This window comes from Neltuma alba, unplaced genomic scaffold, assembly GCF_004799145.2.
Source record: "Neltuma alba isolate B1F8T4 unplaced genomic scaffold, ASM479914v2 tig00012182_pilon, whole genome shotgun sequence".
NCBI lineage: Eukaryota > Viridiplantae > Streptophyta > Magnoliopsida > Fabales > Fabaceae > Neltuma > Neltuma alba.
The window spans coordinates 83,080-109,943 of NW_021636725.1; the positions used below are offsets into that span (position 1 = coordinate 83,080).

The following is a 26,864-nucleotide window of genomic DNA, read 5'->3' on the forward strand; positions in this document are numbered from 1 at the left end:
ATTAATCTAATTGAATATATATTTCGCTAGTTATTTATAGGGCAGAAAGGGAGAGTATTATTTTTCTTAACATAAAGCACTATTAAATTTGTTATGTAATAATTTACTTGAACTTTACTAATATACTCCCCTGGTTCTATTTATAGCGTAAAGAGAAATGTATTTGTTTGTCCTATTTATAGGGTATTGAGAGAAATTTTTTGTATGGGTGTATAATTTTACCCTTAATTTATTATTGCGTTAATTTTGTTTACATGAGAGTTAATGAAAGTTATTAAATTTTAAATGAGAGTTAATAAAGTTTAAGATTTTTCTTAGTATGTGTGAAATATGCTGGAAGTGTCTTAGAAATAGGATCAGAGGAGTATAATGTATAATTAAATAGGAATAAAATTGTAAAGTTACTAAATTTTAAATGAGAGTTAATAAAATTTAAGGTTTTTCTTGGTTTGTATGAAATATACTGAAAGTACCTTATAAATAGGACTAGAAGAGTATTAAACATGAAAAAAGTTTAAGAGTTCTTAACTTTTTAAATTAGAATTAATAATATGTTTTGTTTAATTTAATTTAATATTTTGAAATTAAAATATTTATTAACTCCTCATGGGTCCTTCTGGCCCACCCCCACCGACCCCCACCGTTCAAAGTGTTTCCACTGCTCTAGTGGCCATTGCCTTGGATGTTAGCATTTATAGCATGAAAAAGAGTGTTGCCATTCATTTGACATCCCAAGTCTTTATTGTCAAAGGGAAACCTTCTTTAATTAGGACCAGTCCCTCCAGCCCATAATATGCCATTCTGGCACTAAATATAAAACGTTTTAATTTTAAATATAAGTCACTTATAATTTATTTAATATTTATTTTTATTTTTAATTTTATTTAATTTTTACTGGAGTGGTCTTATTCTTAACTCTGTGAAGGGTAAACTCATTTTTAACTATATATTCTATATTGGTTGTTATTGAAATGTTTATACAAATAATATTAGTTACTTTCTTTGATTCTAAATGTGAAGGTTAACTGAAAATTTACTTTGTTTTCAATTTATTTTGTGTCTCAAATAATTATACAAATAATATTAATTACTCTCTTTGATTCTAGATGTAAAGGGTAACTGAAGATTTACTTTGTTTTCAATATATTTTGTCTGTTAAATTTATAATTTTTTAAACCATTCATATTATTTGCATACGTAAAAAGAATTTTCATTAATGAATATAACTTTCAATATATATAATTGGAATTCACTCAAAAATATATATAATTAGAAGGAAATTTTAACAAAATTTAAAGCAAATATTTTAATTAAATTTTAAATATTTTAAAATTAATTATATATCTCTCTCACATTTAAAATCAGAAAAAATAATATTAAATGTTAAATAAATTAAAAGCACATGCAGCTCTGCATGAATGCATGGAATATGAATGGTTTCGTGTCACTTTCAAGAAAACGGCCCTGGCGGTACAAAAAGGACTATTTGTCTTGAGAAAATAGACTGCTGTTAATTTAACAAAACTAAAATATTTATTGTGGCACCCTTCTTAATGGGTCCTCTGGCCCCACCTTCGTTCATTGTGTTTCCATTACCCTTTTTAGTGGCCATTGGGGTCAATGTCAACATTCCGTTTATTTATCATATTTTATATAATTAGGAAAAAATAATTTAAAAGCACATGATACTAGTTCAAAAAGTGAAAGTGAAGTGGGGGGCTAGGGTTGTTTGCCTACAACATTAAATTTTAAAAGGTACAAAATATAAAATAAAAAAATCTTTTAACTGTTTAGAAGATATTACTCCCTCCGTTCTTTATTATAAGAGACATTGATACTATGGCATGTTTCTATATATAAGAGACACTTAAAAGTTGTCTCTATTTCTTTGTATTGATTTCTTATTTTATTCCTATTTATTTTGTCTCTAACTCATACTCTCTCTCCTTATTAATGGGGTATTGTTGGAAAAAATATTATACTTTTTACACGTTAATTGTCCTCAACTAATTTTAAGTTTTTTTATCAACTTAATTGGTTATTTGTCTCTTATAATAAGGAACGGAATGAGTATTTACAATAGAAAGGGTAAAGTTTTATAAAATATTTTTCATAGACGTTGTTAAAATATTTTGTATTTTATCTAGTATCTGAAAATATTTTTTATGTACATTCATCACCCAAAAAATATTGAAAAAGTTTTAAAAATGCACATTCGTTTAAAGATTGTATTGTTGTTTTTCTAATGAAAGAAGCCAATTTTGAAATAAAGTATGGATAATAATGTATAATGAAACCCTAATTATATTCATTAAAAAATAGAAATTTTATTTTTTTAAAAATACATGCCCTCCTTTTTTAACATTTAAAATTAATTAAAATATATCAAAAGTTATTGATGGAATAAAAACAAAATTAGACGAAGCTACTATTAACACATGAATAGTAAGATGCTTTGCAAATTTTATATTGACATTGATATTGGTGTGGATGTGGACGTTGATTGATTGAAAATTCATGGGAGGCTCCATAATTGTCCAAAAAAACCCCTTGTGAGTGCTTTTATAAAAACTATTAATTAAATTAAGCAAAAGCGTGTCAACTTTTAAATTTGTAAAGCCATGATTGGTCTCCTCGGGACACGCTAAAGTGAATAGCAAGAGTGACAAATTAAAATAATACTTATTCGATCCTTAATATAAGATCTATTTAACTAATTTAATTAGATTAAGAAAGTTAGGTAAATTAGTTAATTATAAAAAAATATAATATGTTTTCTTAAAATATCATAATTATCTTTCTTAATACCCCTCTTTCTCTTCTATTTGATTATGGTTGAAGGAGTATCTATAGAGATAATTTAAAGAAAATTGATAAATATAAGAAATTGGTCTTATATTTATGATTAAAACCAACTCAATAATTGGATTTTATATTAAGAACTGAAAGAGTACTACTTTTAGTCTTAATTATAAAACCTCATTTATAATTAATATTAGAAGTAATAGTAATTTGGGAAAAGAATAGTTTTTTTATTCTATAAAAATATTATATTATCATGCTCCTTTCTATTTTTGGCAAAAAAAAAGCTCCTTTCTATAGTTAATGTAAGACATTTTCAACCATTTTATTAGAATTAAAAATAGGAATTAAATTATTTAAATTTGTTTGAATATTTTAAACTTATTCATATTTAAAATCACAAAATACATCTTGAAAAGCGAAAAAATATATATCAAATTTTAAATAAGAATAATTTTGAAAAAATATAATTAATATTCCCCATGGTGATTTATGCCAAGGATCATTCGTTTCTTTTAATCAAAATAATTTTAATCAAAATACGTATAAAATTGTTTACCACCTTTATTCTTAAATATAAGAATTAGTCCAGCTAGTAAGGAGTCAGCTTATAACTTATAAATTCATGAGTTCATATCTTGCTATTTATGTGAAAAGTTTATTGATGAGTGATTTGTAAACACTTCTATAAATACTATCTGAGTCTAAAAGCATATCTCGGTAAAATTCAAGGAGGTGAAGGTAGTAATATTTATGCCAAAGATTACTCATAAAAACGAATCGCATAGCATCAAGGCACATTCAAATGAATCTCGTGCATGCACGTGTCCAAACTCAAAATAATGTCACTTTCCACTAAGGGCTTCACTATATTTTAATTTGATTTAATCTCTTTCTCTCTCCCTTCGCCGAATCATTGCTTTACCTTCATATGTGAACTTAATTGTCAGATGAACGGTCCACCGTCACTTCATATTTAATGCCGCATCTTATTTTTAATATAAAAATTAATTAAATATTAAATTTAATTCTAAATATAAAATCTGAATCACTTTTATCTTTCAAATTCATAAAAATTTTTCTAAAATATTTTTATTAATTATAAATAGTTTCATCAATGGATAGCTTTAATAGTTTGAGAAAGTCAATGAATATTTATTATCACTAATTAACTTATTTAATTTTTTTAATTTCTTTAAATTAGTTATCTATTTATTATATTAAGAATTGAAAGTACATGTCTTATTATTGGCACAAGACCCAAAAGAAAAATAAACTATGATTAGCGTATTAAAAGTTTAAAACAAGTAATATAAATGTTTTTATTATATCATTTTGATTTTTTAATTAAATTTAATATTAAATTATTAAAATTTTGTCTATTCTCTAGATAGAAAAATGTGATTATTATTATTCTTGGCATCTTCCTCTTAATATTAGTTATTAGATAGATGTTATAAAAGAGAAAGGATAGAGAAGCAGCATGAGTGGCTGCATGACAGCATGAATTATGAAAAGAAAAATTGTAATAAGGTCCCACACAAGAGAATTAAATACAAAACGATTTTTTGAAATCATTAAATTAATTTGAAATCTTAAGGGACTTCACTGCAAGGGATTTTATTTCTTTGATTGCTAAATTATTTTTTTAAGTATGCATTGTCAACTGAAAGAATAGTCATTAATAACTTAAAGTGTAACAATTAACAACTATCACAGTAGATATTGACAACTCATGTATTATATTTTTATGATACGCTGAGAAAATGTGTTGTTAATACCTAACACGATAGTTGTTAATTATTGCATCTTAAATTGTTAATAATAGCTCTCTTTCAGTCATTAATGCATATTTAAAAAAAAAAGACATGAGTAATTTGATAATTAGACAAACGAAATCTCTTGCAGATCCCATGAGACTTAACATTAATTTGATGATTTTAACAGATTTTTTTTTATTTAATTCTCTTTAATGGGACCTTATTGCAATTTTTCCATTATAATATGGGGGATTTAATTTTCTTTCCCTTTTTTTAATAAAAAGTCAAGAGTTCAAACATTCTTAAAAGAGATTCAAACACAATGAACAAAAAACAATAGTGAGGATTGGCCAAAAAAAATGGTGAGGGAGCAACGATCAATTACGTTTTATAATGTTTACACCACTAGAAATGAAAGTCTTTTGCATTGAGTAAAATGAATATTTTAGACGAGTTAAACCGGTGTGAAAACGACTGATTTAAAAAAGTCCCTTTTTACCAGCTATGAAACTAATGTGGAAAATGAAATCTTTAGACCAGTTGTATTGCCAACCGGTGCATATATTGAAATTTTTATTAAAAAAAAAAAAGTTCACTTCTTAAACCAATTATATTTGTTATCATAGGTTTAAGAAGTAGATTTTTCTTTAATTTCAAATATAAGATTTTAATTCATTTTATTTATTAAATTTATGATTTTTATCAAAATATCTTTATTGAATATACATAACATGAATTTTTTATGTAATTATAATTACAATGCAAATAATTATAAAGAGTGCTTTAGAAAAACCAATACGTATTTATTATAAATAATTAATTTAATTTTTTAATACTCATAAATTAATTATTTAGCATTACATCAAGATAAAAAGGGTAATAATTACTCCCTTTATAACTAATAAAGGGAGTATTTACTCCCAATTATGAGTAATTTCTAACTTCTAACTAAGTTTTACATACCAATAAAAATAATTAAAAACATTAAATTTGTCATAAAATTTAAGTAATTTTCAATATCATATTTACTAATTACATTAAACTCTAACATCATATTAATTTTTATTGTCTCCTATTATCTTTATTAAATATGAATATATATGGAAAAATACTTAATGCTCCTTGAAACTAAAAAAATATCTTACAAAAAGGATAAAAAATACTATTCACTCTCCTCCTTATTATAAGCTTCAAATAATGATTTAAGTATAAAAATAATTATTTAAAATTAATTAAAACTTAAAAGTAATAAATAGGTTAAAATATAATTTTGTTTCCAAATATGTTTTTATAATAAATGAGAAAAATCATAAAAGGGAATGTATGACAAATGAGAGAGAATAAATAACTAAAAAGTTTAAAAAAATACATTAAATATTTATAAAAACACTAACTTAAATTTAAAACTTATAAAAACGATTGGAGGGTATACTTTCTAATTGATGCGGCATAACAAGAATCACGTGAACTGTTAGGTAATCATAGCGCGTGGGCTGCGCATCGGGGGTGGAGAGTGAGGTAAGAGGAGAGTGGGGACGAACATGATGCGTCACTTTCACAATAAAAAGGAGGTAAATGACTAAATGGGATGCCAAAATCTATCTAATAATAATTATAATTATGTTCAGACCAAAAGGAGTCAATCTCCCATTGTTTGGACCACACGCCACAATCGCTCCACAGCCCTCTATCTCTCTCACATTTTCTAAATATTTTTTAATTTTATCTATAGGATATTGAGAAATTTTTTTTGTATAAATATATAATTTTACCCTTATTTTCATTATATTAGTTTTATTTATATAAGATATAATGTATATTAAATAGGATATTGAGAAATTTTTTTTGCATGAATATCTAATTTTATCCTTAATTTATTATTATGTTAATTTTGTTTACATAAGATATAATGTATATTAAATAGAGATAAAATTAAAAAATTTATTAAATTTTAAGCGAGAGTTAATAAAATTTAAGATTTTTCTTAGTTTATATGAATGTGTTGGAAGTGAATTATATAAATAGGACCAGAAGAGTACTTTAAAAAATTGGTTAAAATTAATAAACATATAAAAAGGTTATTTAAAAAATTGGTTAAAATCAATAAATATATAAAAATGTTTCTAGTACAAAAATAAATATGTAAAATTTATTTTCTTAAAAATTTTTATTTATGAAGTGGGTGAGTGAGAAAAAGAATGAGTGAAAAAGATATAAAAATCAAAGATAAAAAAAAAAAAAAGAGTAGACAGCTTTGATATTTAAAAAAAAAACCAAACCCATTCAAAATTTTGATGCTTATATTTTGAATTGAAAGAAATAAAAATTTCCTACATCTGATCGTTGATATTAGAGTTAGTTGGAAATTGAATTTAATCATAATCAAAAAAATGTAATTCACTTTATATCCTAAATTTATAATTTTTTTCCCAAATCATCTTTACTAATTGTGTATGTTAAGAGATTCCTGCCAAAAGATAATTCTAATGTGTATGATTAAAGTGAGTAATTTAGGAAGTTAACATATATTTGTTATAAATAATCAATTTAACTAATATTTTTAATATTTGTAAATTAATTAACTACTTCTCTGGTCTTATTTATAAGCCACTTGTAATATTTTTTACATAGACAAAGAAAAACTTTAAATTTTATTAACTTTCATTTAAAATTTAATAATTTTATTTCTATTTAAATACATTATATCTATCGAGAACAAAATTAATAAAATAATAAATAAAGAGTAAAATTATATATTCATATTAAAAGTTTCCTCTATAATATGTAAACATGATAAAAATTTTTTTTCTCTTAGTCCTGTAAATAACGTCAGACGAGTAACTCTTGCCGTATATCAGAAATATTCTAGGCATTTGGACCAGCAATACTATTGGATGTAGCTAGCAGCCACCCATCTCATTTCTCCGTACGATACTGATATTGCCGCTAAGGTCCGCGAACCATTCAATGTCTACCTCGCAGAGCATCTTTTACCCTCCATATTTATTCTATATTTATTTATATAATTCCACGTCAATGCATTTATCGTCAATTGACCACGATTTATCTCGTCCAGACAACGAATCTTTCATTTTCACCTGACTGAAACTGCGTTTCACGATTCACGAGATATTGACGTCGACGCTCGGTCCGTTTCACTCATGCGTGCTTCCATTTTAATTTGCTTTTAATTTTTCGAGAGTGTTTCATTTTGACGAGCTATGAGGGTTTTTCTCATTCTTCACCTATTGAGGGCGGGCCCACTGCGAAATATGCTATGTGAAGTGTCAGAGAGGAGCACCAGATTTGCCAAAAAATAATCGGAAGAATTACTATCAGTATCAGATCTCAAAAGATTTGGGGGTGATTGTTTTTGCTTTTTGTTTTCTTATTTTCAAAAACAATTTTGTGAAATTATTTTTTAAAATAAGTTTATAAATAAAAAAAAAATTTTGGATAATTATTTTAAAAATATTATATTTAAAAAATATATAAAAAATCACATTTGATAAGCAAGTGATTGTTGGTAGTGACACAAAGTGGGTAAAAAGAAAAAAAGGTTTTTCTAATTTTTCAAAACAATAATAAAAATACAAAAAAGAAGAAAATATCTATTTTTTTCTGTTTTTAAAAACATATTACTGTTTTTTAATGCAACCAACTAAAAACAAATTACTAAATAATTTTTTTTAAAAATAAAAAATATTTGCAAAACAAAAAACCAAACACGTTCTTAATTATTCTCACGACAAGTTATTAGTATAAATTTGTTATTATTTTTTGTAACTAAACTTGTTACTACTTCCCGTTCTTAGTACAAGTTAGACAGTTAATTTGTAAATATTAAAAAAAATTAATTAAATATAGTAGTTATTTATCACAAATATGTGTTTGTATTCTAAACTATCCTTTTTAGTTATATGTATTAGATAATTAGAATTATCTCTTAACAAAAATCCCTCACAATTAGTAGGGATATTTTAAAAAAAAAAGATCAAAGATACTCCTTTAATCCTATTTATAAAACATTTCTAATATATTTCACGTAAACAAAAAAAAAACCTTAAACTACATTCATTTTTATTAAAATATAGCAACATTTCAATTTTACTCTTATTTAATATATACACCTTTCAAAAAATTAACTATCTACACCATAATAAATGAAAGACAATATAGTACATTCATGGTAAAAATTTAATGAAGTGACTTATAAATAGGATAAAAAAACCTTATATCTTTGCCCTATAAATAAGATCAGATGAGTAAAATGAATTGATATATTATATTAAGAATCAAATTTAACTTATAATTAATTCTTATATTAAGGACTGGATGTAGTATTATGTGCTTTTTGATTGTTAACAAACTTTTAGATAATTAAATATCTTTCAGGAGATGTGATATTAATTCCTCCAAAATCTTAGGCTCTAGAAATGCAAGTATTAGGAAATTGTAAGTTTAATTTTACTTATAATTTCAAGATATTAGTGCCTTTTTTTTAGTTAAAAAAACGCAAGAGTTAGAGATGTCCTCAATTAACAGTCATAAATTTCGAAAACTTCACTGTATATCTTAACAGATCAGGCATAAGTATGTTACAAATATTAAAATTTTGTAAATCACGTCATCCCAACTGCACATATTAAATCAAAATATCAATTGTAAAAATTGAAAATTTACTTATAAATTTGTAAAAAAGAATGTTTATACTATAAGTATGCTTATAAAAAGAATTTGTAACTAACTTTTTATTCTCAGATGATATAATTTTTAAAATTTAAAATATTTAAAACAAATAATAGACCCATAATATTTTTTTGAAAATGCAATAATAGACCTGTAATAAAGTCTAAAACATTGGTTGATTTCAAAATATGGACTTATAATGAGAAAATCATTGATTGATTTTTTTTTTTTTGACTAAGCATTGATTGATTTCAAACTATGGAACAATCATGATATGTGTTCACATGTATTCTTAATTGTCGCAGACTTAAATCCTTTTCAGTGACGTGTGTGTATATTGTCCGAGTCCCGTCTAAAATTTCCAGTACTGTTATCGTTATGATAATATTAATGTCATTCATACCTCAGTTTTTAAGAATATTACTATTTTTATTATTCTTCCGGTTCTAAATATAAGACTCTTGTACATACTAGAATAAGGGTCTTATAGTTAGGACCGGAAGAGTATTACATTTGATTTTTAGTATCAGAGTTAGTTGACTAGTTTGAGTAGATTAAAAAATAATTAAATTAGTTGTATTAAATAGGTGTTTTCTTTTCTAAAATATTCTTACTAATTAAGAATATTGGCTAGAACTATTATTATTACAAGAACTACATTAGAAAAAATAAATACATATGAGAGATAAAGTGGATTGAGATATTGTATCTGGGATCAAAATAAAAATGAAATAAAATCTTATATTAAGAACAGGATGGTAGTACTTTAAATATGTTTTTTTGGGACTAAAGCATAGATATCCTCTTATTAGAGACAATTCTATTCGAGGTACTATAAGGCATTAAATGTGGATACTTCTTCTAACAGGGATCCAAATCTTAATTCGTTATGTTGTGAGGGACTAGTTTTTTCTGCTAGACCTAATTCCTGATAGTTACTTTAAATATGTTTATATTTGTCAAGATTCGAGTCATGTAACTCAACGACCCCTCACATCCGGAAGGGCGTTTCAGCGACAAATATCAAGCGCCTCCCCAAATTTCTCTTGAACACAAGGTTGCGTATTGGACCCTGCATAAATGTAATGGTGAAAAAAAAATTGTCACTTCACATCATTTTTAAAAGGGAGAAGGCCGTGATATTAAACTTTCAAATAATATAGAAAGAGAGGGAAAGTGTGATCACCCTAATTAGGATAGGAAAGCTAAAAAAAAAAATATTTGGATTAATACTATATTTAGTCTCTAAAATTTGATCTTGTTTTAATTTTGGTTTTTGAAATTTGATCTCATTTTAACCCATCTAAATTAGAGATCAAAACTAAATTGATGTTAAATTTCAAAAGTTAAAGATAACGGGTGGATTCTGATAAAAGAATTAAAGGACCTACCTAATTCTGAAAACAAAATATACTAATAAAAATTTGAAAGCAAAAAAAAAAAAAACCTCTTGTCCTTAACATAAAAGATAGTTTAATATTCAATTTGATTTTGAATATAAGATCTTAATTCATTTTATCTTTATATATATTCATTTGTTTAAAAATAGTTTTTATAATAACAGTACATATTAAATGTTTCACAAGGAACAAAAAACCGGACTGGACACTAAACCGGTCGAGGTAGTGGTTCAAGGGTTAATGGGTCAGATCGGGGTCAAACCGAGATCAAACCGGTCACATTAAAATGATAAAATTTAATTAAAAATAACAAAGTATAGCAATATTAATAATCACTAATAACAAAATATAAGGAAATACAACAATAATTTGATTGTAATTAAAACAAAATACAATAACATTAAGGATTTTGATCTTTATGATTTCTTAATAACTAAAATTAATAATTATTAATACCAAAATTATTATTAAAATTCATTTAAATATATAGTGACTGAAATATTAGGAGTTGAATAAAAAAAATAGGATAAATAGCAAAATATCATTCAAACCGGTTCATCACCGGTTTATACCGGGTTTTGCCGGTTTGCACCAGTTTATCCCGGTTTGACCGGGTTGATGCCGGTTCATTTTATGACCGGTTCATTGCTTTAACTGGACCGGACCACTGGCCGGTTCACCGGTTTTCCGGTTGAACCGGCCGGTTCGGTCCGGTTTTTTTTTCACTGATGTTCCATCAAATAGTTATTTTAATTAATACACATAGTTAGTAAAAATATTCTAAAAAAATAATATATTTATTATAAATAATTAATTTAATTTAATTTCTAATCTACTTAAATTAGTCAGTCAAGTTAACTTATACATTGAGAATAGGAAATAGTCATATGCTTTAAGATGTGGTATGAAAAAGCAAATTAAAAGGGGGGAAAAAGGAGTGAGAGTAACGTGAATTGCAATGCAACGCACCGAAAAGTCGTTGACTTAGTCAAACGAACTTAAACGTGTGGATAGGATTGAGTCTTGAAGGGCATTTGATTTACAATTTTAAAACGGGAAGTGTTCTGGAGGTCGCATCCTACTATATTCATATTCAATGGTGATGTTGCGTGAAACAAGACAAATAAATAATTAAAATAAAACTAAAAAGATCTGACAAATAAAGTAAGTGCGCGCACATTCCGCCTCAATAATTGATTAATTAAAAAAAGAAAGTGATATTTAGAGGAGAAGCACGATATATCGGAGATAAATCGGGATGCGAGAAGATGAGGACACGAATCCCTCGGCAGCAGGTGGGGCCCGCTTGTAGTAAGTGAGCAGAAGCGGAGTGTGGTGCGTGATGTGACTTGCTGCATCTGAAACATTCAAAGCTTTATTTTATTTTATATTATTATTTTATTTTTTTTGCTTTCTATGCAAGGCACATACTTCCACATCACATTCCCTCTCCACGCGCTTCCCAGCCACGCGCTAAAAGAATTCCTCAATTTAGATTCTTTCTTTTCATCATCAGCTAAAGCCAGTTGGCTTTGTTTGGAATCCGTTGATTCTGGTTTAAAGTAATCCGTCAATAAACCTATTTGGAAAGGTACAAAATCATTTTTCCTCTCAAAATTTCTTTGAAAATTTTAAGAATGGTCAACTATCACTATATGGTAATGTTTGACCAGAGATGAGTTATAGATACCAAAAAGGGTTTTGATATAAATTCTTGTATAATAAATTAGAAATTAAAAATTAAATTTGTCCACGTCAGCATATTTTTGTATTATCTGTATGAGGATTCAAAAGATATAAGGTACTACTACTATGCTTTTCTTTTTGGCGTAGAACGACGGCCCAAGCCCAAGATATTAGAACTATTTATATCGCGAACAAACTGGGCTGACGAGGCCTCATGCAAGGCCACACTTTGGGCTGGAAGCCCATTATCTTGTAAAAACACTATTCTCAGTATGAGCCGAATCTGGCCCAAATATCCAAGTTTCGTCTACACGAATTGCAGGCCACATATAGATACAGAGGGGGGAAATTATTATAATCTGGAAACTTATAAATTGAAAATAAAAAGGATGGCATTTCCGTTGGATCTCTATAATGCTTGAATCCGAATCATTAGTATAATATACTACCATACAACGTTTTTTAACATTATATAATACTGTATTTTCTTTGGCTATATGCATGTGTTATGCATAATTATAGACTAATCCCGGTCCTTAATATAAGACCTTGTCTGACTTTTATTTTGATCCTAAATATAAGATCCCAATTTATTTTGTCTCTCATATTTATACATTGTTTTTCCAAGATAATCCTTTCAACAATAGTAGTTCTAGCCAATACACTTGATTAACAGGGATATTTTAGGAAAAATCACATTTATTTATTACAAATAACTAACTTAACTTATTTTCTTAATCTCCTCAAATTAGTCAACTAGCTCGTATAATTAGGATTGGAGGTAGTATTTACATATGGTAATCATACAATACTCATCCAGTCCTTAATATAGGACCTTACTTGTGAGTTAATGTTTGTTTTATATACATGACCTGTATGTGTGTGTGTGTATATATATATCATGTTAACTAATTTAACTAACATGTTTTATATACTTAAATTACTTAATTAGATATTATATTAAGGATCAAAAGTAGTTAAATGGCTTCTTTATTTTTAAATACATTTTCAATTCTATATCTAATGCTTCCACACATTATAACATCCTATATTTTTGAGTGTTGGATACACCTTGCATCCTATGTATAATATATCAATGCATTTTCTCTCTCAAGTTTATACTTTTTTCTTTATAAACTCATCCTACTGATTGCAGAAATTAATTAGGATTATATACACACACAGAGACATATATATCAACGAAACAGTTGTCAAATGATTAAAATAAATCCTTCAAGAAAATCAACACACAATTTTTACAGGTAACCAATTTAATTTATATTCCTAACTTCTGTAGATTAATTACGTAATTCTATAATACGCAAGCAGTGTAAAAATTGCTCATAAGTGAGTGTATAGTTGATAGATCCTTTGAGGATGTCACTATCTTTTTGTTGCATGTGAATTGTGGTGTCTTGTTCTTTGTATCATTATTAGAACAGTAAAAAGAAAAAAAAAAACCAGATTTCTTGTGGATTTCAGTTCTTAAAAATTTCTGTTTTTTTGTTGTTGTTTCATGTGATGTCTTCTTTTCAGGACTCTTAGACCTACAAGAATGCGACAGAATCAGCCATCCACCAAAGATTAAATTAAGCTTTTTCTGTCAAATTCGTGCCCAACAATCGTCTGTACGTAGGTTCACTGTACCCTAAAATTCTATAATCTGGTTTTCTGGAACTTAAAACCAGAATGACTCTATGGTCAAAGGAAGGAAAGGGTTTATGACTCAATGAGTATATATGGCTAATGATATATACTCTTCTCTAATCCCATTTTATAAGGCATTTTAGCTCATATTTACATGTCATGTTGCTAAATTTGTAATATATTATTATCATTTATTTATTATTGTGTAGATTGTTATTTCTTAAAATTGTATATATATATTAAATCAGAGTAAAATTGAAAAATTGTCAAATTTTAAGATAGAGTTAATGTTTAAGAATTCTTTTTTTAGTTCCAGTAAAGCACGATGAAAGTGATTTATAAATAGGACTAATTGAGTAATTTATGGCATCTGAAACTTCGTTATTAGTTTTGTGTTTAAAAATTGCTCCGTCCATCCTTTTTATAAAGTAGAAAATATATATTAATCCTTAATATGAAAAGCAAAGGAAAATTGAAAAATAATGATCAAATACTAATTTTTCCATGATCAGGCATCATTTCATTCGGCACTAAACCCAAAAACGTTGCCGTTTGATCCGAATACATTTGTCGGTTTATTCCTGTTCCCCCCATGGCGTTCTTTATTGGATAAATGCTTCGCAGCTTGCATGTTGAGATATATAATGATAACGTGAAGCTCCAAATAATCATTCCTGAACCATGTGTGTGGGGTTCTTAAATTAATTAATTAATTAATATGGATTAATATTTAGGCTTTAGGCTTGCAAACCTTAATTTTGAGCTGACTTTTAATAAATCAACGCTCAAATGAATACTGCATTTAAACTCAATTATGATGTCCACAAACAAACACACCTTTACCAGCCAAAGGCAACCAAATAATTATCACTATATTTTCTTTCTCAACCAAAAAAAAAAAAAATCAGCGTCGAATAGCATCTAGTATCATAAAGTTATTTTTCAGTAGTAGCTAGTACTCTAATCTTATTTATAGTGTATCCAATGTTTTAATATAGTTTCCTAGTGCATCCAACAACCCTTGTTATTTTTAAGTTGCATCTAGCACCATAATTTTATTTATGGTTTAGAGTGTTGAATGTATTATAAATAAGATTATGGATGCTGAAAGTACTAAAAAAATAATATTAGAATGCTAAATATACCATAAATATAAGATTAGGGTTCTAGATGTAACTAAGAAATAATATCACAACATTGAATATTATTTAATCCAAAAATCAAATACAACCTCAGAAGCTCAGTGTTGATCGACACTCACAGAGAGAGTCCCACATTCAATTATATATAATAACTAGTTTTTGAGTATGATGGTGGAGACCTCGGAATACTAGGGGAAAATGAAAAATGATGATTTTACTTATTATTCTTAATATGATTAAGAGTATAATATGACACTACCTCTGGTTTTTAATATAAGAACTAAATAATTAATTTGAGAATATTAAAGAAATTAGTTAAATTGGTTATTTGTCACAAATGTGTGTTAATTTTTTTAAACTATCTTATTTAGTTATGTGTATTGGATAATTAGAATTATCCCTTGGTGGGAATTTCTTGTAATCAATAGGGATATTTTGAAAAAAGATGAGAGACAAAATGGACTGAGGTATCATATTTAAGATCAAATCTAATTTTCAGCTAGTTTTTATATTAAGGACCAGAAGTAGTATATATCATCTAGGGTTTTCAAATTACAATCATCCTGGATTTATTTTTCAATTTAGTTTATCATTTGCCCACAAACTAATATATTTAACTTAGAAATTTACTTATAATCTAATATTACATAAATGTATTTTATGAAAATCATGTCTTATTTATTATAATTAACTAATTTATTTAGTTTTTTTAATCTATTTGAATTAGTTAAGTATCTTTTATAGTAAGAACAGAACGAGGTAGCATTTTGAATAATACTTATAATGATAAAATTATGGATAACCTACTAATAGTAATAAGGTCCTTCATTAGACAACAAGAGTTGAATTGATGTCATTGTAGGTGTTAAAATTACTCTTACTCGTTAATGGCCTTGTAACTTAATACTCCTCCGGTCCTAATTATAAGACCCAATTGACTTATTTGAGGAGATTAAGGAAGTAAGTTAAGTTGGTTATTTATAATAAATAAGTGTTGTCATTCCTAAAATATCCTTACTAATTAAGTATATTGGCTAAAACTATCATTATTAGAAAGATTATTTTGGAAAAAAATGTATAAATATAAGAGACAAAATGGATTGGGGTCTTATAATTAGGACCAAATAAAAAGTCAAATGGGGTCTTATAATAAGGACCGGAGGAGTAGCTTATAAACTCCATCTATAAATGAGAGGTCACGTGTTTGATCCTGATTATAACCTTAGATAGTTAGTGCCTGCCTTTTTAATTTTTTCAAGAAGGAGCTACTCTTACTCATTAGTCCAATTTTTATTGGCAAGCATTTTCACTCTTGTTTTGAATGGAAAACTCCAAATCCAATTCCAATAAACACAATCAAGCTAGCTAAACCATAGATATAAGAACACATTTTCTACTTCACTTACATTAAGAAAGTGATGTTTTCTTAATCATGTCTTGTTCTCACATGGCAACAGTGTTCTCTTATCCTCAAACATCATCCCGTGAACCTCCCTCGCTCCCTCTCTCTCTATGTATTTTATATACATTCAAAAATGTGATGATTATTGGAGCATGTGAATGGGACACAACAATCTTATATATACATATATATATATAAATACTCCTCTGATCCTTAATTAAGACCCATTTAATTAATTTGATTAGATTAAGGAAGTTAGGTAAGTTAGTTAATTATAAGAAAAGTGATACGTTTTTCTCAAAACACCATAATCATCTTTCTTAATACTCCATCTCCCTCTTTTACTTGATTATGGTCGAGAGAGTATCTATAAAGGTAATTTAGAGAAAATTGATAAATATGAGAAATGGGTCTTATATTTAGAACTAAAACCAATTCAAGAATTAAGTCTTATATTAAGAATTGGAGGAGTGTGTTGTGTGTGTGAGTCATTTGTTAAGCAATGTGACAAACTCTTCTGATTTGGAATAAAAGTGATTTGTCATGGAGCTACATCTAAACCATGACGTGTCTTTTTGTTCTTCCACACATACATTCACTTTTTAGCTTGTAGAGAGATGCATGCACATTAGGTTTTGGAAGTTTATGTCACTTTTGTTAATAAAAAATTAATTAATTAGGATGGGAATCTTATTTTTGTGTAGGATATATATATAGCTTGAGTGGCTCAGCTCTAAGATTGAGATTATATTTAATATTTTTTTAAAATATTTCTATTTATAATTATGTTAATTAACTTTTATATATAATTACCTGCTGACTGCTGGGTGTCACCAGAAGATGACAAAATGAGAAAATGATGGTTCGAACCAAACAGAAAATGATGTATTATTGCTTGGGAAATTGAAGACATAGGTCTTACTTTTCTTTTTATTTTGGCATAGGGATTAGTATTTAAAAAAAAATTAAATGGCCATCGGAGAAATATTACTGGAGTTTAATTATAAATGTAATTAAAAGATGGAACCGAGACCAAAAAAAAAGAAAGAAAAGACAAATAACAAGAAAGACGTGTATATATAACAACGGAAAAACGAAAATAACACATTATAAAAGATTAAATATCAAAGGAAAAAATCTACAATTAAATCCAGTACACTAAAAACTACTTGACTCAAAAAATACTTAAACCTTTAAAAAGACTAGCACTCTAATCAATTACCTGGTAGGGGTTTAAATTTCATCACCTGATACTAAAAAAATTGTATATAGATTCTATTCATAATGAGGGATATATAGGAAAAAGAAAATCAGTTGTAAGTAGCTAGCCTTTCATGTATGATGAAGAATGTCTACCTACCTGCCTGCAAGGGTTGGGTCCGACTGGTCTCAAACGGGAACACAAGGCGCCTTCCCTACCATGTCATGGGCTCGATACCTGCGAGTGCACCTGGGATTAGTCTGGCCGGTTGTGCTGGGATACCCTGAGGCAGCGATACCGTCCTACTCAAAAAAAAAAAGAATGTCTACCTAATACTTAAAAAGTGACTTATAACACATTTTCACAAAATTAAAAATTCATTAAATTGATAAATTTTTTAATTTTATTCTTATTAAAGTTTTTCTCTATTTACATTTATAAATTATTTTCATATCTATCATTTTTTCCATTGAGAATTAAATAAGGATAAAGTTAAAAAAATAAGCATTAAATATTCTACAACTGACTTATATTTAAGACCAAAAATTTCCCCGACTTACATGATATAATTTCCTTGAATTTTCCTTTTCATGATATCATATTGAAAACTTCCACAACATCACAAGCAATCACAATTCTATGAAAATTATAATTCCAAAATATTTTAATTAAGACCTTGAAGATCAATATCGCATTTATCTCAAAGTGTGGTAATATTAGTGAGGCCAAATTTACTGTCTTGTAAATCTTTTATCAACTATGTATCAAGCTTAACTAATTTTTTTTAATCTATTTAAAATAATGCAGTAACTTTTATATTAATAATCTAATTCACATTATTTATGCCAACATGAAGATTTTATTGGTGAGTACTTCATATTTATATTTATATGCGGTAACTCATTAAATCGTGAAACTGCCTTGAACCTAAAGTCTTTGAGATCTAAGTTGTTTAAACTTTTCTTTGTGGGTGTGTATATAATTTATAATGTATAATTTATTATCCATGGAAAATCCAAGAATATGCATAATTTATAACCTGTGGTAAAGCAGTGCTTCTCTTCCCTTTTAGCTTAATCAAAGACCTATCCGTGTTATGCACAAGGCATGAATTAATGAGTGAATTTAAAATACTACCTCTGGTCCCTAATATAAGATCCTGTTTGAATTTTATTTTAGTCCTAAATATAAGACTCCAATCCATTTTGCCTCTCATATTTATATTTCTTTTTCAAAGTAGCCCTTCTAAAAATAGTAGTTGTAGTCAATACACTTAATTAGTAAAGATATTTTAAGAAAGAAAACACCTATTTAGGACAAATAGCTAACTCAACTTACTTCCTTAACTTTTTTAAATTAGTCAACTGGCTCTTATAATTAGGACCGGAGGTAGTACTATAGTTTCGAAGACAAATAATGTCACTTTTTTATTTTTTATTTTTCACTTTCTTCACAGATTTTCAATCCACTAAGCTAAGCAACAAGTGCTGCCCCACCACCTTAAGCTCTTTCCCTTAACCGCAATAGATGCCATTATATATACATATTCATTTCTTCACTAATTTTTTAATGGCAAGAAAAAAAAAGGCAAATATATCTTTCATTGAAATTCTACAAACTAAGTGGAGCCTATGCAGCCGACGAGATTCAGTAAATAAGTCGCACAGTTCATAACTTGTATAATTTTAGGACAAGTCAAAGATAGTTCAAGATAAATGGTGTTTTATATTAGCAAAAGTGTGTAGAAGATTGAAAATAAAAACGAATTTCATATAATTTTAACAAAATACTAAAAAAAAAAAGTAATTTGCCCCAAATTAAAATATCATGACCTATTATAATTTGACATTGGTCTCACACGATAAGGATTTGATCACATCACACTTGCCTAGTTTTGGAGGGAACAGGAACGTGGGGTGACAGCCCTACACACGCCGATCTTTTATTTTTCCCTTTAGTCACTCTCAAGATTACAATAACCATTTTACAAAAAGAGCATATACATTTATGTGTATATATATATGCTCACCCCACATGATGTCGGTCACACACTCTTCACGCTTAGCCACTTTCTCTCACTTTCTCTTTGGTTTCCCTCCCTCTTATCAGGAACTCTCTGGTTCAGCTGATCAGCAGCCATGGATTGGTTCTCATGGCTTTCAAAAACAAGCCTTGACCCATCTCTAGTCTATGAGTATGGCGTCGTTTTTGCTCACAACGAGCTTGAACAAGAAGACATGGTCTACTTCAACCATGAGTTTCTTCAGAGCATGGGAATCTCCATAGCCAAGCACAGGCTTGAAATTCTCAAGCTTGCAAAGAAGGAAAAGCCCAGAAGCTCACATCCGGTGTCAAGGCTCATTGGGGCAATCAAGAAGACCAAGAATTGCTTATCCAATTACATTCACACTCTGATTCACAGAGAAAAATCATCAGCACTTGTGGTGGTTCCCACTAGGCCAAGTGAACAGGAAACAAGATGGAAGAGTTGTAGGATGAAGAGAAGCAGAAGCAATAATAAGAAGCTGATGATGAATAGTAATAGTAATTATAAGCAAGAAAGGCTTCTTCTCACAAATGGGAATTCTGCAGTAGTTCCTACTGTATCTGTTCCTGATGGGTATTCAGTTTCTAGCCCAAAGGTGAAGAATTTGCAGAAGGGGATGAAGATGGCTGAAGAAGAAGATGATGATGGGTATTGGTCAGCTGCTCTTGAAGAGATCAGGTGGGATGCTATGTTTCAGGATCTAAAGCCAAACTGAAATTTAAGTTTCTTTTCTTTTCTTTGGGATTTTCCATATCAGGTGAGAGATTTGAGACTCTCTCTCTCTCTCTCTCTCTTCCTTTAGTGGTCAGATGGGTAACTTTAGCATCTGTCTGATTCTGTAACTATTGTGCCTCTTCTGCTTTTGTATGTTCAACTTTAGCATCAGAATTGGAGATTTCCACCGTATATAGTTTCAGGAACAAATGAACCAGTTTGGATTATCTTTTTATTCATGGTGATTGTAGACATATTTGCAGTGTACATTTACCGTTAATTAGTTCTCCTTTAGCATTCACATCTTAGAATTCTGGAATGGTCATTGGAGGATTTAGATAAAGTTTAACATTATGAGCAGGGACTCACTTTTTTGGGTCAATAATATGTAAATGAGCATTGAAGTTAGGCTTCAGCTTTCAGACTCAAATAAATGCTATTGAACAGACCTTAATTCTAAGAAAAGTCAGATTAAATGAGCCAACACAGTCCATAGAAATTGTAGTCTAAATTAACTGCACAATTAGTCAACAAAGAAAAGGCACTATATTCTGCATGCTTTTGTATCTTTTTCATATATCAAGTCTTCTTTTCCAAGGTTTGATTTGGAAGTCGGTATAAGCAGGAAAGTAATTGGTATGCTTTCTACCTATGACTAAAATTAGAGTAGATATTTCATATTGATGATTTAAATTCTCATCTCAGCGCTTCAATATATTTGATAAATATAACAGAGCACAACTGTTTATAACAACTATTTTCCCTGTTTACATTATTGGTTTTCTTAGTTTTCTTTTAAATACTTTGTATACATTCGTTTTGTTAATATACATTTTGTGTATTTAAGGATAAAATTGAAAGTTTATGAGAGGAAATAGAAGCCAGGAGGAAGAGAATCTATTTTCCACACCTTGGGCTGAATCAAAGGACCATGGGCTCAATCAAAGGCCCATGGAGCAAATAAAAAAAGATGCATTCTTTTTGGGTCAAAAGGGAAGTTACCACTATCTTTAACTACATTCTAATCTTTTATCCTTACATTCATGCCAACAAAGTAATTTTGTATCTTTCTTTTATAAAGATGACTGAAAATAACATATTCTTCTCGTCCTATTTATGTAAGATAAAGAGAGTGGAAAACCTTTTTTTTACCCAATTTATGAATCATATCATTAAATTTTTAACACACATGTACAATTATATCTTTTATTTATTATTTATAGGACCATTTAATTCTTCCTCCGTTCTTTTTTATAAGAAACAATCTTTCCATAATATTGATTTAAATATAAGAAACAAAATCTTGTTGTCTGAAATTTTAAACTCGTCTTTTTATTTTTAACCCATTAAATATATGCCATTTATTATCTTTTTATAGTAAATTTTTATTCATTATCTCTTATATACTTTCTTTATAAACTAGGGTATAATTAAAAAAAAACCCCTTTAATCTATATTATAAGTCACTTCTAGAAAAATGACTTGGTTCAAAATGTAAGTCTTGGAGAGTGGTAAATACTTACTTAGTGCAGTTAATCAGGGCCAAACAACACCATGTTACCACTTTTTTTTTTTTTGGACAGACACCATGTTACCACTTTGTTGCTACATATAAATCATTAATTATACCCCATTTTTTCATAGTAAAAAATACGTTAAATTTATAAAAATTTCACATGTACCAATTAAAGAAAGGGTATTATTAAAAAAAATTCACGTATTTTTTTATTGTGTTTAATATAAGTAAAATTGAAAAAGTCATTAATCACCATGCAATTGATTTATACCTAAGAATGAACTTTTCTCCCACAGATAACTTACATGTGGGAACAGAGTGATAGATTTTAATGGATTCCTCCGTCCTCTCTATTCTTCTATTCTATGTTACGCACTAAAAATAAATAGAGCAGATTAAAGGAAATAACATATACTGAAAAGATTACGGAGAAAGCGAAAGATCACGGAGTAATATCTCACGCTCAATGGCTTTTTTTTTTTTTTTTCAAAAGTGAAAATAGTACTAATTGACAAAATTTTGACCAAATCTCCATGGTTGTTTAGATTTGCTTTCCATTAATTATTTTTCATCGATTAAAAATTACAACAACATTGTTCGCATAAATATTCTTAAGATGCATAAAGTACTTAATTCAAATGTATAACAACGCCACCTCACATTACTTATAAGGTATCACAAATTTAATCAATTTTCCCAATCATTTTACGACCGATTCACTTTCATTTCAACTTGACAAATAATTAATTAATCTTGTAGACAAATTTTTTTTCTCCCTGAGAACATACATTTACTTTCCTTTCTGTTTGACCATCATTAAAAATCGCAACAAAATCTTCAATAACAAGAAAATCGCAACGATATCGATAATCATGGGATTACAGGATTCAAATTATAAGATATTGATGATGGGTTACATACACACCATTTCATTTGTGGTCCAAGTTACAGCAAAAGCTATGGCTTCTGAATGTGGTCATTCTAATGGGTCTACTTCTCATAACGGGTCTGAAGAAGATGGAAGAAGAAGAACTGATGAAGATGATGGAAGAAGAACTGATGAAGAAGATGGGAGTTCTTCATCATCCATTAAATGGATAGCTCCAGTAGGGAATTGGCTAAAAATAAATACTGACTGTGCTTTTTCTGATGAACTGGGAATTGCAGCAATGTGTTTTATAATCAGAGATTCAAATGGATGGCTCTTAGATCTCTGGAATTTCAGATGCAGTGCTGATCAATGTCCTTTGCTCATTGAGCTCAAGGCTATGGAATCTGCAATGAGCTATGCAATTAACAATGAACTTGATGAGGTAATTTTTGAATCAGATGATAAAACTTTAATTGATTGTATTCTCCAGCAGAATGTTCCATCTGATTCATCTGGGTGCGATGCGTTGCTTGAAAGTATCAATTTTTTGAGGACTCTGATAAAGACTCACAGGTTTGTTTGGGTTCCCAAAGAAGCAAATTTGGTAGCTAATTGGATTGCCAATACTTCTTTGAAGCAGGACTTTTGCCTTGTGAATTGGATCCTCAGACCTCCCACTGTTCTACAAGATCTTGTTATGAAGGATCTCAGAGATTCAAGATGTTAAATACTACTTAGTTGTTTTCTTTTGATGTTTTTGTTTGTTATGTTGTTTTCTTTGAATGATCTTGGAGATTCAAAATGTTAAATACTTATTGTTTTTCTGTTCTCATTTGTTGTTTTCTTTCTTGGATAGTAAGTTTGGTTATTTTCTGTCCTTCTGTTTTAACGGATGCATCAGACTATTATTTATCAACGAAAGCTCTTATTATCCTTAGCCGTGAATATCTAAATATGATTACTAAGACTGAAGAATCCATCAATCTATAGTTCCTTTGGATATATATATTAATACTCCTCTACTTTCTCCTCTTAATTTTCTTGTTTTTTTTTCCCAGAAAGAGAACTTTTATTCCTCTTTGTTCCCATGTTTGGAACAATATAATCATCTATGAATTATATTACTTTGATTTTGAACGTAATTCCTCAAAAATTTCAATCTGCAGCTGCTATGAATGCCATATTGTCACTAAAGTTATAAGCAACCGGGGGTAAATTTGCTCAAATCTCCCTTCATGTATGGTATGGTTGACCAACACTATGAATTCGTGCTTGTTTGAGTGTACTTATTTAATTATATATAAGCATGTTTCATATAAGTTGAGATAAAAGTCTTTTTAAATACTTATTTATTTTATAAATCACGATTTAAAAATTACTTATTTATAGAGAAGATAACAATAGTATTAGGAACTATTTTAGCTCTTTCTCAAATAGATATTAAGAGGAATCTGACCTATTCTATAATAAAATATGTGCCCATTACATTAAAAAAAAGACTTTTTTAGTGGGCACACTTTCTTTTGTGGACCTTTTGCTTGTTTAACTAAATAAAATTCCAAATCCTTCCATCTTAACAATTGAATGAAAAATTTATCTCTCTCCGGAAAAAGTGAATTTTTTTTTTTTTTTTTATAGTTTTAAGTATCCTCAAGTAGAGCAGGAAAAGATGAAGACCAAAAAAAAAAGAAAAAAGAGAGAACTATTGTATTTCTTCACTTGTCACACAATACAAATGGCGTACCCTATTTATACGTATAGTCTTACATATATGTTACACTTGTTCTTAAATGACAAATAGTGGATAATCAATCTTATGAATGTTAATGGAGGTAAGTTACAATATTAAATGAATGTGAGTGGAGCTGAGTTACAATATTAAATGAATAGTAGAGGAATGATGGTTTAGTGGAAAAGTAATGTATAGTAGAAGTAGTGAAAGTTATCTTGAGATTGAAGATGAAGGGGTAAATGGCATTCACATATAATATTGATAAGAAAATGAAAAATTTATCTATCTTTCTAAAAAGAGAGACAACTTTTTTTATATAACTTAAAGTATCCTCTGGTCAATGTGATTAATCTTTATCAAGTGGGACTACTTATCATCTCAATAAGAAAAAATTTTATTTACAAATTATTCTACCATCCATCACCACCATAGAGTTATTACTTATTAAAAGGTCAGTATTGACCCAAAGAACAGAGTAACCGGGCAAAAAGAATAATGAATTAGGAAGGTGTATTAAACAAGATAGCAATTCACAAATTTTTCAATTTTCCGCTAACTACGCACAAAAGATTATGGAGAAGTTAGGCCCAAAAAAGGAAAAAAAAAAGATTATGGAGAAATCTAAACTGTAAAGATTCCCCACTAAGAATTTTCTTTTCCACACTCAACGGCTTATTTTTTTCACTGAATTAATGTTGATGACATATATTCGATTAAATCCCTCATTTATATTTACTCTTGCTTTTTTTAAGAGCATTTCGATTTACTTTGCCTTTTTAAGTTATAAATTATTGTGCAATCACTAACAAAGGAGATACAGACTAACATTGAAATTATCAATTCAGTTCAGAATAATGAGCGAGTTAAATGAAGGATTTAAAACTTCAAAGCAACGGTCCTCTGACCAATTAATTCCAGAATCTTTCATTGTGAACGTAAATTCTCACAATCTTCTCAAAACTTCTTAAATCTTCACCTGTTAATACAATTATGAACAACGAAATCACAGACTCTACTCGAATTCGAACATGAAAGTCTTAGCGATCGAAAGCAAAAATTATTCACAACATTGCCCCAGAATTTACAAATAATTCTATCGTATTCACCACTACAAAAATTGTTACTCCCAAGTCCTAATTCCTAAGTCAGCAATGATCCATGTAACAGAGTAAACTTCCAGAAGAAGATAAAGAATCAGCCAAGGGATGAAATCGGGAAACAGAGATCCCTAGTCTTCGGCGTGGGACACCATCCAGAGTCGACTCCTCTTTGGTTGGAAGGCTTCTCGTCGTCGTAGCTGGTGCGACGAAGGTCTAATCAGAGTGGTCAGTGTCCTATTCACCAGTTCACCCTCCACACCGCCGATTCTCACTAGAGAGTTCTTCATCGCCGATCTCCGAAGATTGAGTCTCGTACTCGACGATTGAATAGAAGGCGACGCTGCTCGATTCTTCTGCTTTTCGGCGAGACGCTTGTGGTAGGAGCACCGAAATGAGCCAGGGTGCGTCGTAGGGGCACACATACACATCCTCTTGTTACTCGAGACGGCATTATTCGTCTGATTCGCCACCGACATTGACCGCCGCGGAGAAGTCGGCCTATCGATTGGGAATCTCATTGAAGAAGATGAGGAGGACGACGACGAGGACGAAGGTGAAGACGGAGGCGAAGATCGACGGCCGAAGAGGCTGAGGCTCGAGGGGGATGACGAGCCCGTGAAGAAAGGAGACGGCCGTGGAGCGAAACTCGAAGAAGACGAAGCAAACGCCGGCGAAGAAGAACCCGACATCGTCGTTTTGTTTCTTGAAGGAGGAGAGGCTACACAACCAGAAGCCATTTTTCGAGAGAGAGAGAGCGTTGGAGCAGTTTTGGAGAGAGAAAGAGCTCAAGCAGCCCTTTTGGGAATCAGTTGCGCAAACGGTTTTTCAGTGAAGGCGGGTTTATATGGGGGCCGGGGAAAAAGAAGGAAAGGAAGGGTAGAGTCGTAATTTAGGAAGGGTTTCCGAGGGCGGTTAGGACTTCTCGCTTTACTGAGTGGCGGTTAGTGAAGAAACAGAGAGCGTGGGCATAGTTTCGCTCTCGAGTCAGGTTCAGAATCTATGGGTGGGAAAAGGAAATCTCCCTGGTTCACGCGCGTTTTCGAGGAATGTGCAATCACCTTCGAATTATCTAGGTTTTTATAGAAGTACGTGGTTATCACGCGTGTCATGAGAGTGATGGAAGCGCAACCGGTGAGAATCCTAATTTGGTGTTTT

The 26,864-nt window shown here is 29.2% G+C and overlaps 3 protein-coding genes across 3 annotated transcripts; 2 read left to right on the forward strand and 1 right to left on the reverse strand.

The window, feature by feature from the left end:
* The first annotated feature begins 19,777 nt into the window (after positions 1 to 19,777).
* Positions 19,778 to 20,875, forward strand: LOC114724264 (uncharacterized). Its single transcript, XM_028910582.1, has one exon. It carries the CDS (start codon positions 19,868 to 19,870, stop codon positions 20,489 to 20,491), a length of 624 nt encoding a protein of 207 aa, XP_028766415.1. The 5' UTR covers positions 19,778 to 19,867; the 3' UTR covers positions 20,492 to 20,875.
* A 2,003-nt stretch (positions 20,876 to 22,878) lies between these two features.
* LOC114724258 (uncharacterized) lies at positions 22,879 to 23,604 on the forward strand. The gene has a single exon (XM_028910577.1). The coding sequence runs from the start codon at positions 22,879 to 22,881 to the stop codon at positions 23,602 to 23,604; it is 726 nt and encodes a 241-aa protein (XP_028766410.1).
* A 2,233-nt stretch (positions 23,605 to 25,837) lies between these two features.
* Positions 25,838 to 26,398, reverse strand: LOC114724259 (putative protein TPRXL). The gene has a single exon (XM_028910578.1). The coding sequence runs from the start codon at positions 26,396 to 26,398 to the stop codon at positions 25,838 to 25,840; it is 561 nt and encodes a 186-aa protein (XP_028766411.1).
* Positions 26,399 to 26,864: the final 466 nt, after the last annotated feature.